This window comes from Anabrus simplex, chromosome 5 (genome assembly GCF_040414725.1).
Source record: "Anabrus simplex isolate iqAnaSimp1 chromosome 5, ASM4041472v1, whole genome shotgun sequence".
NCBI lineage: Eukaryota > Metazoa > Arthropoda > Insecta > Orthoptera > Tettigoniidae > Anabrus > Anabrus simplex.
In genome coordinates this window covers 262,365,325-262,384,157 of record NC_090269.1, presented here as the reverse complement: position 1 = coordinate 262,384,157, position 18,833 = coordinate 262,365,325, and the positions used below count along the sequence as shown (strand labels likewise).

Here is an 18,833-nt window from a genome sequence, read left to right as displayed (position 1 = left end):
GAGTTACATGTAAAATTTGTGAGATAGGATCGAACGTAGTGTCATTTTAAGATCACTTGTATTCTTTAAGATCGAGGTACAGTCCCAGCATTTGCCTAGTGTGAAAATGGGAAAGCATGGAAAACCACCTTCAGGGCTGGCGACAGTAATACTATACAGCAAGTTGAAAGGTGGAAGGATATAAGGACATTTTGATCTGTTGTGAGTTGTCTATGGTAAAAGACCAGTTTGAAGATGATCACTGTGCTTCATAAAGCATAAAGTAGGATTTGTCCGTGAATTATTTTTTGACTGTAAGGTTCTGGAATGGACTAGCCAGCACAGAGCCCAGCCCTCAATCCTAATGAACATCTTTGGGATGAACTAGAATGGTGACTTTGTCCCAGACTCCAACAACTTAAATCACTAACTATACTTGCAACCGAGCGGCAGGAAGAACGATGTGCCATTTACCCGGTGACATTCCATCAACTGGTAGAACGAGTGGTTGGACCCCCGCCCTATATTAATGTCTGATATTGGGCAGTTTATTTGAAGAACACTTAGAGGACAGTTTCGAGTAGGTGTTTACATATCTTTCATCAAATAGTTTATGTCTGTGAGTATGATAGTTGCACTCTATTGTTTATCACATGTTTGGTGCCCCTTTGTAACAGCTGACACTGTAAAGTCTGTATCGAGCAAGGAAAACTGGTTTGAAAAGCTGTACACTATATGCTATGAGAGGTAACTTTTTCTACCGATGGCCTACAGCAAAACTCACTAATGAGCATAAAGGAAAGAAGTGGTCAGAGAAAGCCAATTTAGAAGAATCCTACTTGTATTAAGAGTTATTACCTTGAACATGTGTAGGGATTATTGTTATTTCATCTGGGTCAAGTATTTCAGTACATGAAGTTACAAAAGTTGTCAGTGGATAAGGTTCCTCGAAATCCATCATAATGCCATGGCTTCTACAAGCTTCAAAGTCATCCACTGCCATTGACATGCACTTTCCCTAAGCAACTAAAACCCTTTCAAGGATACAAAGATATTTATGAGTGAACTCTCTTTACTTAATTACGCTGGAAGCACCGAATCAATATCTATTCAATAGAGGAAAAGGATTGTCATCCCAGTAAAGTATTGACTCTTAACACTCAAAAAATCAAACCATGCAAGGGAATATTTTTATTTTTAATCACAGCCAAAATACAGAACTTGCTAGAATATCATGACCACACAGTTGAAACAGAATGGACCATAAGTAAAGCTGTATGTGTGTAACTGTTCTGATAACCTGAATTATTGTGGTTCAGTATGAATGCATCTGAAATTTAGATAGGAAATTGGTAAAAATCAGACATGTCCATTGAAAATGAATTGTGCTGAAACAGAAATCATGAAAAATTATTTGAAGAAGGGTTGATGGATAAATTCAAATTCACATGTCCCCGAAATCTGTGAGTAATGGTAACCATGGCCATTGTATACTTAAAAACTCATTCGTAATGAGAATATGCCTGTCAACATTACAAGGACAAAAAAATTGTTAACTAATGTATCTTCATAACACTACACCTTGGTGAAGTTAATACAATTATAATTTTGTCTTGTGTGTAACTTTGTTTCCAAACAATAAGGCAAAGTAATAAAAAATTTATGAAAAACAGCACTAGGCACTCTACTAGCTTAAACATTACAGTAAGAATACAATAAGGGTTCCCTTTGGCTGTAATATAGCAAAAATCACTGGCAAGGTCAAAGGCTACAGCAATAATCCAAGTATTCAACAGTTATTTACCTTGCCAGACGATAAAAATATCACCATCATCACTAAGCTCTGACAGGTCACCTGGAGACAAAATGCTACATGTTCAGTATTACAACTACAAACAAAAAATTTAGCTGCTATGCCTAGAGGTGAAACTAAGATAAATTATAATATGGGTTGTGTTTTGTAATGTGACTAGTTAGGAACATACAAATGTTAATTTAATTAGCTGACCAGAAAAAAGATTATTCTTCCATGAGTAGGGAAGTGCAGTTCTAACAAAAGTAAAATAAACCTACGTAGGTTTAAGGAGACATAATGACCATTCATTAAAGACAGGAAGATCTGAAGGGGGATAGGAATACACACAAAAGATAAACATAATTTGTAGATGAAGCAACATAGAGGTGAGCCACTGAAGCACTGAAAGCCAATAACAAGCTATCCAGAGATGACCTTCTTCTTTACCAGCATCCATTCTACCAGTTTATTTGACAATATACAAATCTGGTGAAGTTGGATTGATGAGGAAAGGTCAATTGCTCAAGGCAGCAGTCTGTGAAGATGTAGAGTTTGACCCTGGCCTTGTGAGTTTTCATGTTTGTCTTTGCCTCACCACTCTGATGCCCCCTCTAGTCATACAGACCTATTATTGTTAAGTTATTCTTAGAAAGACTGGAACATTCCTATTCTTGTTCTTAATGATCTACGTAATATGACTTGATTTTCTGAGGCTAGTTTAATTTTACCATCACATGAGTAAGTAGAGTTGTGTTTTTCTCACCCAAGAAGAATTATCATTTCTTTTTTTTTTTTTTTTTTAACTGGTGAAATTTAAATGTTCTTCTAAGCATGGTTTTACATTTGAATTACATGTTACAAATTCCATACTGCATCCACATTGACTTACAGTTAAGATAAAATTTCTTTAATAAGAAAATATATTGATCATCCACCTAATCAATGTTTTTATACAAACATTTTACAGAACATGTTTTGGACCATTCTGGACATTTTTCAGCTTTGAACACTGAATGAAATTGATGTAGCAATATTAACATAAAATTAAAATGTAAAGAAGAAGATGATACAACATTATACTTCAAAACTTGAAACTGTCCTCTTGAAAATTAATACAGATAACCGAACACTGAGCAAATTGTTATTAGTTAAAGGTATGGCAAAATGTTGAAAGGTTAAAAGGAGTTAAAATCATGTAGTCCAAAACACCACCAGAATATTTATTCCTGAGTTAAGTAATGCAGAAGTGTTATAAAACTGCTAATGTTGTCTTCATATCAAAGAAATTTTAGTTACTCAAAAAAAAAATTTTAAAAATTAAAATGTTGCATATAACCTTATTAAAACAGAACAGAGTAACACAGATGTAGACAGATTAAGTACAGGCTATTATTATGATGTGGACGCCACTCTCAAGGGCATTTTAGAGCCACTTCCAGTGATTCTTCAGGCCACTCATAATATGGAGAACAAATGCCTTCTGTAGCTGCACCACTAGAAATCAAATGGGGTATGACTTTTAGTGCCAGGAGTGTCCAAGGACATGTTTGGCTCATCAGGTTCAGATCTTTTGATATGACATCCGTAGGCAACCTGCAGGTCGTAATGACGATGAAACGATGATGAAGACGATACATACACCCAGCCCCCGTGCCAGCAAAATTAACCAATGATGGTTAAAATTCCCGACCCTGCTGGGAGTCGAACCTGGACCCCTGTGACCAAAGGCCAGCATGCTAACCATTTAACCACAGAGCAAGACATTCCACTGCAGGACAGATGCTACATCTGATGGGCTGTCACATCCGTCATCTCTGCCGTACTGAAACTCGACTTCTCCATATTCAAACTCACATTGGAACTCATACCAGGTAGAGCATACAGTGTCAGCGTGGACTCCCTGAGATAGGGCTGCCTCCAAAGATGGTAACGGTGGAACTAGCAGTCAGAAGAATGAAAATGAGAAACGCGGCTGAGATAGATAAGCGTGGAGATGGTAAAAACAGCTGTACCTGATGATCTACAAAGTCTCTTTAGACTGGCAAAATGTACATGGATACAGAAATGTATGCCAAGAATGAGAAAAGGAAATAATATCCGTGTTTAAGAAGAGGGTCAAGGAAGTATGCAGTAACTACTGAAAAATTGCACATGTATCACAAGTTGCAAAAATAATGGAAAGAATAATCGAAAGGAGACTGAAAGGAAAGATAGAAGGACAGTGCTAAATGCATCGTAAGTGTAATATGTGTTGTACGTATAACACAAGGAGTAGAGCCACAACAGACAACAGTCACAGTAATGCAATAAGGCCCACAAGATTCTGTAGCAGCAGACAAAGGGATGCTTCTTCCATTCCATAAATCAAAAGAAACATAATCAGATACCGGTACTCAAAATTTGGATTGAAGCCCCTTTTAACCATAACTTACATCAAAACAATCAACTTCCAACGAAGAGTCTGGTCGCTACAAACAAGAATTAAATATGTCAATACTTCCTCTGATCATACTGCCAAACTTCAGCAGCAAGCCTCATCAAATCTAGAAGCCATTTTCCAACGAACTCAAGACTTCAATTCTAGATTATCATCATGACTAATCACGCATAATGCAAAATTACAGTTTTTTTTTAAATAACATTATTTACAGAGCACAATTCTTAACTAAAATTCTCAATACTGAAATGTTACTGTATTCTAGAAACCAACGCACTTCAGAAACTATGGCTCCTATATATTAACATACAATATTTATATTTATATTTATATTTATATTTATGTTTATATTTATGACCCAAATTTTAATGCCAAATTATAGTTGAATCAATTTTATTTTAACAATGCAAACAATTTTTAGCCAAATTTTCAAATTGTAAAAACTGTGTTTTGGACGTCAATGTGTTTTAGAATGAAGAGTTAATCCATTTTAACATTGCAAATCATATTGTCATAATTTTTAATGTGTATATTATTCTTGTTTTAAATACTGTTATCACTAATATTAGATTTACATTCAATGTAATGAAATTTGTAACAACAACCCAAATATGACAAACCTTGAGGCAACTGTATAGGCTGATGATGCTTGTGAATAAAAGCGAAACATGTCCCGGTAAATTAGTGTTGTAACATTACAACTTAGCAACACAAACTGTAATTTGTATTGAAAAGGTGGATCAAAATAACCAACAAATTGTTAGTATATCATAGCATAGTTCAATACGGGTCTAATAATGAGATTAGTTACATGTAATAAAGAAAAACCTTATCCAAGAGCTGTATTTTCCCAGTAGTGTCAGCAGGAATCTGGAGAATTTCTATACTGCTGCCTGGAGGAATGTCTTCAAGACAGCTTTAGTCACTATTAGCAGTCCAAGAATTTAACAGTGGCAAACACTTCTCCTCTGCAAATGGGAAGGAGGATTCTTTAAACATATTTTAATTCCCTTTTTCCCATTTTTCCTGATTTTGTGGGTGTTACAATTATATTTCTGGCATGAAACATTCCTTTGGAAACTCTCGGACCAAACGTTCTAGTTGCCTCCTGTAATACAATGAATAATTTCGGTAAAAGAGTACCGGCCGTACTAATTGTAGGCATAAATGTGTATGAATGGATGAGTGCACTAACTGATTGAGCAACTGTTTCTGTATGTTTGTCACCAACGAACGATAGAGTCCTCTTAGCTTTCATTTCATTCATGAAACTACTCTGATCTGTACTGTGTACTGAAGAAGGGGTGTAGTCTAAAAATTTCTCTGTAGCTGCTTCCACAAATTTCATTGCAACTTCATCTTTTGTGTTCTCTTCTTGCAGATACATATGGTATACAAATTTCATTATTTTTCTACTTTTCATTTTCTACTTTTTTTCTTGAAACAACAAAACCAACTAGTAGATGCCTGAAATTAAGTTTGCCCCATTGAAATCCCTCTTGAAATTTCCAAAGCCCATAGTCACAAGTCTTCATCGCACATATTTCACTTCAGCCTTCTTGCTTCTGCAAAGCAAGAAAATAATTTTGTATGAATTAATTTCCTGTGTTCAACGGGACTTACTGATATAGATTCTAAATGGCTCTTCCACCTGTACATTTGTCATAGTGACGTCACCTTATGACAACTTTTGTGAACAGTGGTTAACGAAAGTCGCTTCTTACTCCCCTTATTTAACCATAAATTTATAGCTTTCCTCTTGTATGCAAGATCTACAGTTTGATTCACTTTATTCTGTGGACTGGAAGCATATTTTGAACTAGTAAACTTGTTAGGCGACTGCAGTGTCTCTTCACTGGATTGACGGTGAAGAGATAATGCAGATGAAGTGTCCCTGTTTCCACTATCACTTTCACTGACACCATTTCTCTCCAGACATGACTCTGAGACAATGCTGGCACCCATGGGATGATTTTCAATTAGTTCGATCACATGTCGACCCATCTCCCTTTCTTCCCAAGTTATTTCACAGGAAGAGGAGAAACCTTTTTCACAGAAATAACATAATGCATACTCTAGAACATTAGTCAGATTTATGACTGACTCTCAAAGGAAAATGTGTTAACTGCCTAGCACAGAAAGCTCATGGTAACGCGCTTGCTTCAGCCGGTCACCAGGACTGTCCATGCTGAGCTATATTTAAAGAAGAATGGTGGAAGGAGAGGAGAAGATGAAGAAGTACCATAAATGTCCCAACCTGGCTGAAGAAGGATAAGAGGAATGATGATGATGATGATGATGATGATGATGATGATGATGATGATGATGATGATGATGATGATACTAGATTTGTTACTTGTTTGTTCCTTTCCATTACTTATATTAACCCACTAGGATCCTTCTCTCCCTCTGAAATCACCCTGTGTTCCTATTCTTTTACCCACTGTATTTAACATCTGTTTTAATGCTTCCTTGTTCCTGTCTTTATCCAACTTTCTTCTTATCCTAGGGTTTCCTCATCAACATCAAAGATCTGTCACAATGTTCTTTTCTACTGTTTATACTGACCTGTCAGTGTGTTTATCTTTTGCAAATGTTCCTGTACTACTTCTGAGCTTTCTGCCTTTATACAAATAAAAGTGAAACACTATATATTTTCAACAAACCTTTATGTTAGTCCATTTGAAACATTATAAAAAATTAAAATATTATGACATTATAACAATATGGCAATATATCTTCAATTAACTGGCCCATTTGAAAAGTTTCAGCACAATAACTCAGAAACATTACTGATCGTGACAATCATAACAGTACACTGACACATATTTGGAAGTGTCAACACCTGGAGCTCTGCGATGTTACAAGGTAGTCCATATGTCCACTTGTTTGCAACACAGTTTTTCTGCCTTAGAAATAGGAATTACACCTCTAGCCACAGTCACAACTGTGACTTGATCAGGCACGCTAAGGATGAAACCATGAATGTTCTCTTGTGGTATGAGCTACCATTTTGCCTAGAGTACAGCCAGAAGTTGAGCCAGTGTGTCAAGGGAATGATTCCCAGCACATCTCACAAGCACATCCCAGATATGCTCTGCCCAATTTAGGTAGGAACTACCATCAGTCATACCATGCGCTCAATCCCAACTTCATCCAGGTACTCGCACCCATAAAAGGAAACGTGTGGGCAAGCATTGTAATGCACAAGGACAAAGTTCTCACCACTGACAGGTGCAAAAGGCATGTGATCCACTAAAATCTCCTTGATATATCGGTGGATTATAAGACTCCCATTCTCGATGAACGCAAGCTCTGGGCACGCATCAATGGCAATTCCTGCCCAAACTATAACATTGGTCACGTGTAAGCTGAGTACCTGTGGAAAGGCCACTTGGACTGTAAAATCCACTTCATATAACCTCCTCCTTACTCTCCTATCATGCCCTGTACTTGCTGCAAACGATTTCTGGTCTCCACAGCTGATGTGTGTTGATCAGAAAAAACTTGTATTACGAGAAAGCAATCATTGCACTCAGTAGGGCTTCTCCTATGAGCAGAACCAGGCTTCCTGGTGTATATATTGTTCTCTTCATACCTTTCAATAGTTCTGTACACATTAGAAAAAGACGTGTTTATAACGTCTGCCATATAGCAAACACTGTATCCTTTCTCCACTAACATCACAGCCCTTGCTGCATTTTCAGGAGAAAGAACCATTATGACCCTAGACAAGCCATAATGTCCACAAAGATATGCAACAAGAGAATTCAGAGCAACGAACCTTAAGACGACTATTTGTGGTTATTCTTGTCTAAAGGCATGAAATGGCAATATTGGTGTTGTGATTCTCACAATTAATAATGTTTCTCAATATTATTGATCTAAAACTCCTGAAATGGGCTAATTTCTAGGATGAGAAAACTTGAAGTATTCACTGCTAACATTCTGTTGGTAAGGAAGACAGTTATTTAGAACGTAGTCCTCTACTGTACAGGATTTGAACTGTATTCTTCAACTGACAGCCAAACAAGATCAGCTGAAAGAGCCTCAACAAAATACACTACATTGCCATTAATGACCGGACACCCCCTGAAAGAAAGGAAAGTGCCTGATCCCATACGTCACTCAAGCATCTCGTGAGACTATATTAGGCTGTGAACACTTGGCAGAAATGCCAAGCAGCTGGTGCAGAGACTACAGATGATGGTCCAGCATGTAGTGCTACAGCTGTACTTATGGGGATGGGGCCTTTGATGTGCAGTGAAGTCAAATCTACAAGCATCATTTGAAACTATGGCCACAGACTTTTGGCTGGCATCTGGAAGTGATGCCAAGACTTGTTCTGTTCGTCAAGAGGTCATTTTTAAACTAGAGGAGTGAAAGTCTTGCTAGTATACTTAGGAAACATGGGCTATTTTGATATTCCATTTAGTTAACAAAGATTTATGCTCACATCATTAAAGTGTAGATTTAGAATATTATGTACAGCAGTTTATAATTCCTTTACTACAAAAAAGCAGATGTTTGGCTGTTTTCAATTTATATCCAAACACATAAACCAGTTGTAGATCAGTCAGGTTTGCAGTAGGAAGACTGCAAAGGAAACCAGCTATTTGGAAAATCTGAACTTCCTGTAGACTTTTCAAGGAATGATTGGAAGGGAGGCTCTTAACCGTCTACCAGAACCAATAGTTAGGTATGGCATTAGGATGTCCCTCATGATTAACTATGATAAGCCTAATTCAATATTTAGAAATTAACTAAAAACAAAGGAAATATGAGGAAATAGCTAATATTTTACAGTTGCAATAAGCTAGCAAAGTAATTTACATGTAGAAGTGTCTGACTCACCTGCAGCTGGTGCAGAGACTACAGATGATGGTCCAGCCTGTAGTGCTACAGCTGTACTTGTGGGGATGGGGCCTTGCAGATAGCTATCAAATTCTGGATTAAGCTCTGAAATGGATGCACATGATAGTAATGTTCATAGTAATCCTAAGTATTAAGTAAATTAATCTTATATACTTACACTAAAAAAAACTTAAAAAACACACACACACACACACACACACACACACACACACACAGAGAGAGAGAGAGAGAGAGAGAGAGAGAGAGAGAGAGAGAGAGATTATTTAAGTTTTCTGTGAACAATCTGCAAGCCTCAGACTGGTGTATTTGATCATTTCTAAATACCACCCAACTGAACTAGGATTGACTCTGCTAATTTATCATGAACTCTTTCTATTTTGTTTACTAATGATTGATTATAGGGCTACCAGATTATCGAAGCACACTCAAATTTATTTCAAACTAGGGAATTGCGTACTGTGATTCAGTACGAGCCAATTGGATGAAGCTAATGAAGTGTCACTTCACCAATTTACTAAATTTTGTTCCATATAATTTTTAAATTTTTAAATCCACTGTCCAGATTTCTGAACTGGAAGTATATTTCCAACTTGGTAATTGTTTCTTTCTGCATTATGTTCAACAGGAGCCACTAAGACTTGTGCAGGTACAAACAGGAAGAGGGTGTAAAAAGGTCAACAATGTGTTGTTAGAACTAACTGCTTGCCCTTGGCCTGCAGGCTAAAGCTCCTTCCTAAGTCATGAAGAATAGGTGCATAAACTACCTCACTCCTCATTTCCCTAGTACGCCTCTTCAGTGATGCCTAGGCCATTTATGACAGCTGATGGCAGAGCTGTTGAGGATCCAACCGGCCTTCGGGCTGAGGACTAAACATACACACATTAGGCGCAAGTTTACAGTTGATTGCCATGACAGCCAAGTACAGTTTATGCTTGGCCGAAGTGAGTCTCAAGTCAAAATGTACCTCAAAGTTCAGATATTTCTGGGAGACTCGGAAGTATATTGTAGTCTTCTTTGGCAGTTTGGTTCAGTGACACAGCCAAGAGGGAAGTAGCAGTTCATTTTAAGTCATCCCTTGTCCACTTCACCAATGTAAATATTTCAATCACCGGGCGAGTTGGCCGAGCGCGTAGAGGCGCGCGGCTGTGAGCTTGCATCCGGGAGATAGTAGGTTCGAATCCCACTATCGGCAGCCCTGAAGATGGTTTTCCGTGGTTTCCCATTTTCACACCAGGCAAATGCTGGGGCTGTACCTTAATTAAGGCCACGGCCGCTTCCTTCCAACTCCTAGGCCTTTCCTATCCCATCGTCGCCATAAGACCTATCTGTGTCGGTGCGACGTAAAGCCCCTAGCAAAAAAAAAAAAAAAAAAAAAAAAAAAAAAAAAAATTCAATCAACCCTCTGTACTTTCATTCCAAGATTATCCTTCGAGCAGAGTGTTTAGTTTTTTACTTAAGAGTGTATGCTAAAATTACCTATTGTGCAGAAGTTCAGAGAAAGAAGAATTTTACATTTAACTGGTTTCTTGTTATAAGTTACAGTTTAATATTAATATGACAATGTGGACACTGGAATGAATCTGCAAAATGGTATTGTAAGTAGTGTAATACATCATTCTCTAACACTTTGTACTGAGTCTTAAAAGTTTTAAGTACCGTATCATTAGTTGTTTGATTCATACAAATATTTCAGTAAATAATTAAAAATGTAGTGATGTATAGAAAGTTATGTCAAAGCATTTCTTATGAGTGAAATGAAGTCTTAAAAACAAACTCTACTCATAAACTTCCAGCATTCAGCTGCAATTCAGAACCACTCTTGTAATTTAGAATTGCAGTATTTAGTATAATTCATATCTTTCACAAATAGTCCACCTCCATAGTGTAATGGTTAGTGCTATTAGTTACCATCCTTGGAGGTCTGGGTTCAGTTCCTGGTACTGCCAGAGATTTGTGAATAGCAGAAGGGCTGGTATGAGGTACCTCCATTGTCGGTGTGCCTAAAATGAGCTGTACCACCTCCAGGAACATAGGGCACAAGTTTATTATCTACAATTATGAGGCATAAGGATCTCTTAATGATAATGGTAGGTAAATAAAGTAAAATAAAGAGAACAAAGGACCCATATTTGATTCCTGTGGACCCTAGGTTGACAAATGTTCCAAAACAATGTTCTTCAATTATTCTAAAAGCTGAAGCAAAACTTAACAATGTTATTGTAAGTAACAGATAAACAAGCTTATGAAAACATCTGTATCACCCATTTACCATATATGGCATCCATTAAAAAGTGACTGAGATGCCCTGAACAAACTATTGACTATTTGTAATGCAGAGAAGCTATAGGATGGAAGCTACATAGAGTCAGGGTTTCTATACGTCCTCTTTTCCCCGGGCATGACATCCTTTTTGTTTTTGTTTGCCTATTAAGAAATCATCTGGCTGGATATTCATGAAAGAGTAAAATTGTCTGGATTTCTATTCTGTGGTCAAATAATTCTAATATTATTAATTGTATGAGTGTAGAGTAAGCTACTAAATCAGTTTTGCATTAATCATCTCCGCTTCAGAAATGTTAACGTTATAGAGCTGGAAATATGCGTTTATAACACTTGTTGCAGTCTATAGTAAAGGCTTATCAATCTCAATCAAGAGTATCATCAGGCACTGTTTGCAGCTTCTGAACAGCCACAGGTGACTTGATTGATGCTGAGTAGGAGAACGTGAAACGTTGAGTATCGAGTCTGCCTTGGACAAGTGTATCGTAAATTCATTACCGTTCATTGTTTCTCCAAACTATTGTGAACAGTGGCTTGAAACCTGCAGCCTTGTTACATTTTCATAGTTTGTACTGAAGTGTATTTGTAAATATGCCTAAACATAAATACAAATGAAGAAAAATATCAAACTAAAGGGGGATAGCGAAGAAAGAAAATAGACCTGGCTGAGTCAGCAAAGAGGATGTGTCTGGATGTGTTAGTAGTTAATGATATTTGGGTGAGGGAGGATAATGAGGAAGAGATTTTAAAAAACACACAGCGCAACAGCCCTTGAAGGGCCTTGGTCTACCAAGTTATCACTGCTCAGCCCGAAAGCCTACAGATTATGAAGTGTTGTGTGATCAGCACAACAAATCCTCTCGGCCATTATTCTTGGCTTTCTAGACCGGGGCCGCCATCTCACCATCAGATAGCTCCTCAATTGTAATCATGTAGGCTGAGTGAACCTTGAACCAGCCCTCAGATCCAGATAAAAATCCTCGACCTGGCTGGGAATTGAACCCGGGGCATCCGGGTAAGAGGCAGGCATTGCTAACTTACGCCATGGGGCTGGGTGTTAAAAAGGGAGGGACGAGTGTGTGGTAGGACACCCTCTGTGACCCAGTTACCCCCAAGCCTTGACGTTCCCTTGTAGGGGAGGAAAAGGCAAGGGAGGTGTTTGTTTTGTTTCTGGCGCATCTAAGGGCTCCTCTAATGAAGTATGAAGTAAATTTATAACTACAGTCGACTTCAGTTTGCTCCGTGTTCATCAGGAATACTATTGCATGCAATATAGTTTGTCAGGTAAGTATATGAGCAAATGATGTAGGTAGATTTGGCAGCTACAGGAATTAGGACGAGAACTGTCTCAGTGTATTAACCATGTGAGGGTGCACGTGAAGATGAAGCTGATAAGTTTTATGAAGCATTGAGTGACATTGTAGTTAGAGTCAACAGCAGAGGATAGTAGTGCTAATGGGTGATTTCAATGTGAGAGTTGGAAACAGAACTGAAGGATATGAAAAGATGATTGGTACATGTGGGAAAGATATGGAAACTAATAGGAATGTGAAGTGTTTACTGGACTTCTGTGCTAGTATGGGATTAGCAGTTATGAATACATTCTTCCAGCATAAAGCTATTCACTGCTACACACGGGAGGGTAGGGGCACCAGATCCATAATAGACCATCTTAACGGTCTTCAAATTCAGGAAATCTGTCAAGAATGTGTGAGTTTTGGGGAATTTTTGATGATATAGACCACTAACTGATCTGTAGTGAACTAAGTACCTTAAGACCTAGGATAGAGAAAGTGAAATCTGTCTGCAGATGAATACGGGTAGGAAATCTCCAGGACGAGGAAATTAGACAGAAGTACATGAATATCATTAGTGAAAACTTCCGAACAATGGATAGAAAGCAGGTTCAGGATTTAGAAAGAGAATGGGTGGCATACAGAGATGCTGTAGTAGAAACAAGGGAATGCTTAGGAACAATTGTGTGTAAAGATGGGAAAAGCAAACATCTTGGTGGAATGATGAAGTGAGAACAGCTTGTAAATGTAAAACGAAGCATATCAGATTTTCAAAATACTCATTCCACCTGTCCAGTGATTCCCTGGGATCTATTATGAGTTCATCTTATTTACTCAAAACACTATTCATTTCCATTTTTTCCTCCCTTCCTACGATTCTGTCCAGAAATGTTTCCTTGCTGCTTGACCTAGCCTTTCCAGGTTAACCAAAATCTTTCCACGACTTCTTCTTGAACTATTTGTTTTGCTCTGTTTCTTTCATCTACGTACAATTTCCTGCCTGTATCAGTCCGTGTCAAGGGACACTCTGAGCAATATGAATATATGAAAAAGTACTTCAGTTAGATTGTAATGGCATTCCTTGAGAATATATGGAGATATCAGATTAGGACCATATGAACTATTTACTTTGAGATAGCTTAATTTAGAATACTGAATGTCATATCTATTGATGTTCCTCAGATCAACTGAATGAGGATAATCAAAAGTATTAGTTTTTAAACTGTAAGAGAATACAGATGAGAAATGTAATTCAAAAAGATTCGCTATGTGTTCAGCAGTTTCAGCTCTCATTCCATTTAGATGCATTGAGGAAGAGATAGAATCATGAGACTGTTTTGATTTCAGGTAGGCCAAGAAGGATAGAGCCGGCCCTGTGGTGTAGGGGTAGCGTGGCTGCCTCTCGCCCGGAGGCCCCGGGTTCGATTGCCGGCCAGGTCAGGTATTTTTCTCTCGACCTGAGGGCTGGTTCGAGGTCCACTCAGCCTACGTGATTAGAATTGAGGAGCTATCTGATGGTGAGATGGCGGCCCTGGTCTCGAAAGACCAGAATAACGGCCGAGAGGATGTGTCATGCTGACCACACGGCCTCTCATAATCTGCAGGCCTTCAGGCTGAATAGCGGTCACTGGGCAGGCCAAAGCCCTATCAAGAGTGTTAAGTGCCATGGGGTTTGGGTTTTGGTTTTCAGAAGGATAGAGAATTGGAATAAATATTAGATTCACACTCAGACATATATTTGGAATAGCATAGTTTATATTCAACTTTACATTCCTGCCTTAGTTTGGCGTTTCATACTACTGTCTTGTGTGTGTGTACTTGTGAAGTTTATGAAATATTTTATTTTCTAAATTGAGAGATTTCACTTTATCACTGAACCATTTACAGAATTTTGGGGTTTTGTAACATCTAATAGGGATGCAGCAATGAATACCATAACGCAGAATGGAATAAAATATGTAAACTGTTGAATCTATTGATTGACAGTCTAATACCTTTTCCCAGTTAAAGAAGTAAGAACTCTATTCAAAAAAATTTTATCACCATTTTTAAAGTCATAATTATTATTATTATACTGTAAGTTTTGTTCAGAACAATTCATAGGTAAGCCAATTCTTATATCTAAGGAGGGATGACGACTATCTAGAGGTACAAGTGTTTCAGGACCTTTTGTAATCTCAACAGCAAGTGAATTAGAAAGGATTAGAAAAGATTGCATTAAGTATATGATTTAAGGAGTTTGGTACATATCTGAATTATGAGAGATTAAGGTAGGTAAAAGTGTCTAATATTTATGTAAAGTGGACTGAATGATAACCATGGCTAGAGAGGCTGGAAGTGGAATACTCATTTTTGTACCAGCTAAGTTGTGGCAGATAATAGCCACCAGCAAGGATAAAAATATGATTTACATTTTGTGATAGTATGTTCTCAATTGAATCAGCATGATTTTTGTATTTGTGAAAAAGAGATTTGGGAGGAATAAAGACACCTCCAATAAAATAACCTTGAGGGAGCCAACTTGCATGCCTACATTTAACTGCCTGACTATGTTATGACAATGAACAATGGAACAATTAAACTTTCTATTAACACATAACTACCCCATGTGATCCTTTCATACTATTCAAAGGAGGACATTTGCATCAGAATATTTTGAACGAATGTTGTTCAGGATCACTATCACTAATACCTGTGGATAAATTTGTTTCCGTAATTATCAAGAAATCATAATTGGTAACATTTGTAGATACTGGCATCTTAAAATCAGCCGATTTTGACTGAAGTCCATTGACATTCTGATAACATCCTTGCAAGACTCGGCTACTATTAACAGAAGTCTTGAAAACAAAATGTATGTTTCCTACTTCTTAGTGATATTATGTCATTATCTGAGTTTCCACAGACATACATTTGCCTGTCTTCAAATTCATTTACTCCATAACCTATTTTTTGTTGTGATATGTTCAAGATTACCCAAACAACAAGCCCCCTTACTCTCACTATTAAATTCATGGCTTTTGCCATTATAAACAGAACCTGATTTTCAAGATTTATATCATTTTCAAGATTTGATGAACATCTTAAATTTGTTGAAGGAATAGTTTCTTCACGCATACTGGTAGTTTCTTCGAGCACACTGTGTTCAGAAAACATTAAAGGGATTGCTGTACATGTATAGTCAGTTTTGGATTGCTTTAATACTTTAATCAAGATTTTACTCACTTCCTCTTTTTTTTAAATTGAGGTCGAGGCCATGGGCTGTGTGATAGTTTCTACTAAGGAACAGTTAGAATGTTGCCCTGCAAGAACTCTGAACTTTTTGTTTTGTTTTTCTGAGTTCATGGTTTAGATGGTATGGATGCCCTTGAATTCGATGTACTGGTACAATCAATTGTGCTGAAAATTTACAATTTTTCCAGTTCATACACTGTAATGACTGAGTCACTTAAAGACCTCTGTCAGTTTGTGGACATCAAATTGAAGCAAATACTCCACCACTGCATGATGATATGGTTATCTATTTATCTTGTTGTAGACAGGTTGCTTGAAATATACCCAGCTCTAAGATCTTTCTTTTTTGTTTCAGTCAGTGCTACCTAAATTAACTGGAAGTTTCTTGGTAAATAGATGTACTTGTTATTCATTCAGCCTTTAATGGGAATGTTTTAAATTACAGTAATGTTGATGCATTACAGAGAAAGGAAACATCTGTGATAAAGATGCATTCAGTACCTGGAAATGTAAAAACTTCAAAATGAAAATAGATTCGAGTCAAAATTTGTTCCACTTAAAGACAAGATGATAATGTCTCCGATGGAGGAAGAAAGTTATGAAGATGAATTCAAGAAATTCAGTAAGCAAGCTGAGGAACTTCATAGTTCTTGTCTTAGTATTTTGAACATGTGGGTGGGCAATACAGTGAATTCACTGTAGGCCTATTAATTGCTATGAGTTTAACTGTGCAGTACAACTTTATAAACAGAGCATATGAACAGTTTCATTCACAAAATTGTCCAAAGCTGTCCAAAATTGTTAAAAATTGGTTCATCTGAGAAGTATGTTTGGGCACAGAGACAGAGGACATGTTTGACGTACAGTACGTAATATAATGTAATAGCTCTTTTTGAAAATTACAGAATTTTTTGAAAGATGTTCTCTTCTTTTTTTCTTTGGAGAATAGGGTTATCCTGCATAGAGTGTACATTCTTACTGTAGTGAAAACAATCTGCTATTTCACTTTACACCTGGAATGCTACTAAAAGCCATATCATTTATCTAAATAGTATAGTATTAAATGCACAATAAATTTTGCTTCCCAAAATAAGAAACTATAACTACTATAAGATTAACCGAGAACATATTTTAGCAATTTGTAGTTTGTTCTGAGTAGTTAATTTTATTACAAAATAATCATCAGTTACAGTACCGATATATTAGAAACTCATGATATATTCCCAATATAATTAATCACCCAGGATGAAAAACTTCAAATCCAAAATATGATTTAGATCTTGCTAGTTATATTTACAAACAAGTTGACTAACCTACAAACCTAGAAATTCATGATATTATATTGTATCAATATTTTATTAAAGTGCATCTTCAAAACTTTATCTTTTCACATTATTTGAAGACACAAATTGATGAGCCTACTTCCACATTGGTTATTTTACACTTGAAAAACTCTGAATACCAGTATTTACAATTTGTTGATTTATTCTCAACTGGTAATAATAAATTATGGTTCTATTCTGGGGAAGTTTTTTAAATTTCAATACTGATATTATTTTAATAATTTAAAATAATTTCTATGAGGAAATGTTGTATACAAAAGATGTCAGAGAGATATTGAGAGAAAGGCAACAGGCATACCTGTAAAGACATTCGAAAGCACAGGCAATACTGGTGTGGGCAATCCGAGGCCTAACTGGCAGGTCTTAGAGTTGAGCAAGATGCGAGCCACAGTGAGGTGGTCATTGTGCTCAGCAAGTACCACCAACAGGTTCAGCAATAGCTGCTTGCAATGTTCATGAACCAGTGGACGGTTGTGGTCAAGACCAAGAAACAGGATGTGTAACATGAGAGGTACGTGAATTGACCAATCCAGGTCTACGCCATCCACAACGACATCTGTCAGCAACATCACAGCAACATTACATCTGAAACAAGAGGAATCATGATCAAACAAACAATTGAGGAAATCCTAGGAAAAATATGTACTATCTACCTGAAAAATCAATCACATTTTCTACACAACAAATTTCGTACTTTCTTCAGCTTATCCCAGTTATTTCTGAGGTTGATGGAACCACACAAGCTCATTTTGTTTTTGACTGGGGGTTTAAGGCTCGATGACCTTCCTGACACCAGGGAATTTTTGAGATGAAAATCTCAACCCAGGACTTTTTAAATTTTTTATTTTTTTATTTTTACAATTTGCTTTACATTGCACATACACATATGTCTTATGGTTATGATGGGACAGGAAAGGGCTAGAAGTAGAAAGGAAGTGACCACAGTTTTAAGGTACACCCCCAGCATTTGCCTGGTGTGAAAATAGGAAACCACGGAACACCATCTTCAGGACTGCCGACAGTGGGGCTCGAATCCATTATCACCTGAATGCAAACTGATAGCTACGCGACCCAAACCGCACAGCCACTTGTTCATCAACCCAGGATTGACCAGCATTCGAACCTCAGCCTTTCAGGTGAGAAGACAGCAGCTAAGCCACTGAGCTAATCATGCCCTCCGTTTTCTATACAACAAATAATACAAGAATATCATATAATATAATCAGCAGGAAACAAACTTCATCAAAGACAAAGTTTAATGTCAGATTATGAGATCTGTCTAGACTTGTGTTGTGAGTTGGAATGCAACAGAAAGTATCATACGCTTGTGTCATAAAATTTACCAATAAAAGCCATTCATTAAACTAACAAACATTATTTCAAAAGCGATTACTAAATTACAGTACAAATACCATCACTATATTTAAATAGCACAAAACTGCAAAATGTTAACATTACGGTCGAAGTGTAGCGATATGTAACGGCACATATAAAAATGAAAACAGACAAAGTAACGGCAGTCTTCCGGGCAAGCGTTAAAAATTAAAACTAGGTACCAGAGAACCTGGAACCCTCAAGATTCCAAGAAAAGTAG

At 37.1% G+C, this 18,833-nt stretch overlaps 1 protein-coding gene across 2 annotated transcripts in view; it reads right to left on the bottom strand.

Annotated features, from left to right (window-relative positions):
* Positions 1-18,833, bottom strand: part of fry (Protein furry) — a 1,574,680-nt gene that overhangs the window by 143,767 nt on the left and 1,412,080 nt on the right. Inside the window, exons 32-34 of one of the 2 annotated variants that reach the window (XM_068227610.1) lie at positions 17,538-17,824; positions 9,066-9,170; positions 1,784-1,834 (exon numbers count right to left, since the gene is read on the bottom strand). In XM_068227610.1, the coding sequence (XP_068083711.1) occupies positions 1,784-1,834; positions 9,066-9,170; positions 17,538-17,824 (443 nt within the window). The remainder of the gene's footprint in view (positions 1-1,783; positions 1,835-9,065; positions 9,171-17,537; positions 17,825-18,833) is intronic. The other variant, XR_011018272.1, reaches the window with a different exon arrangement.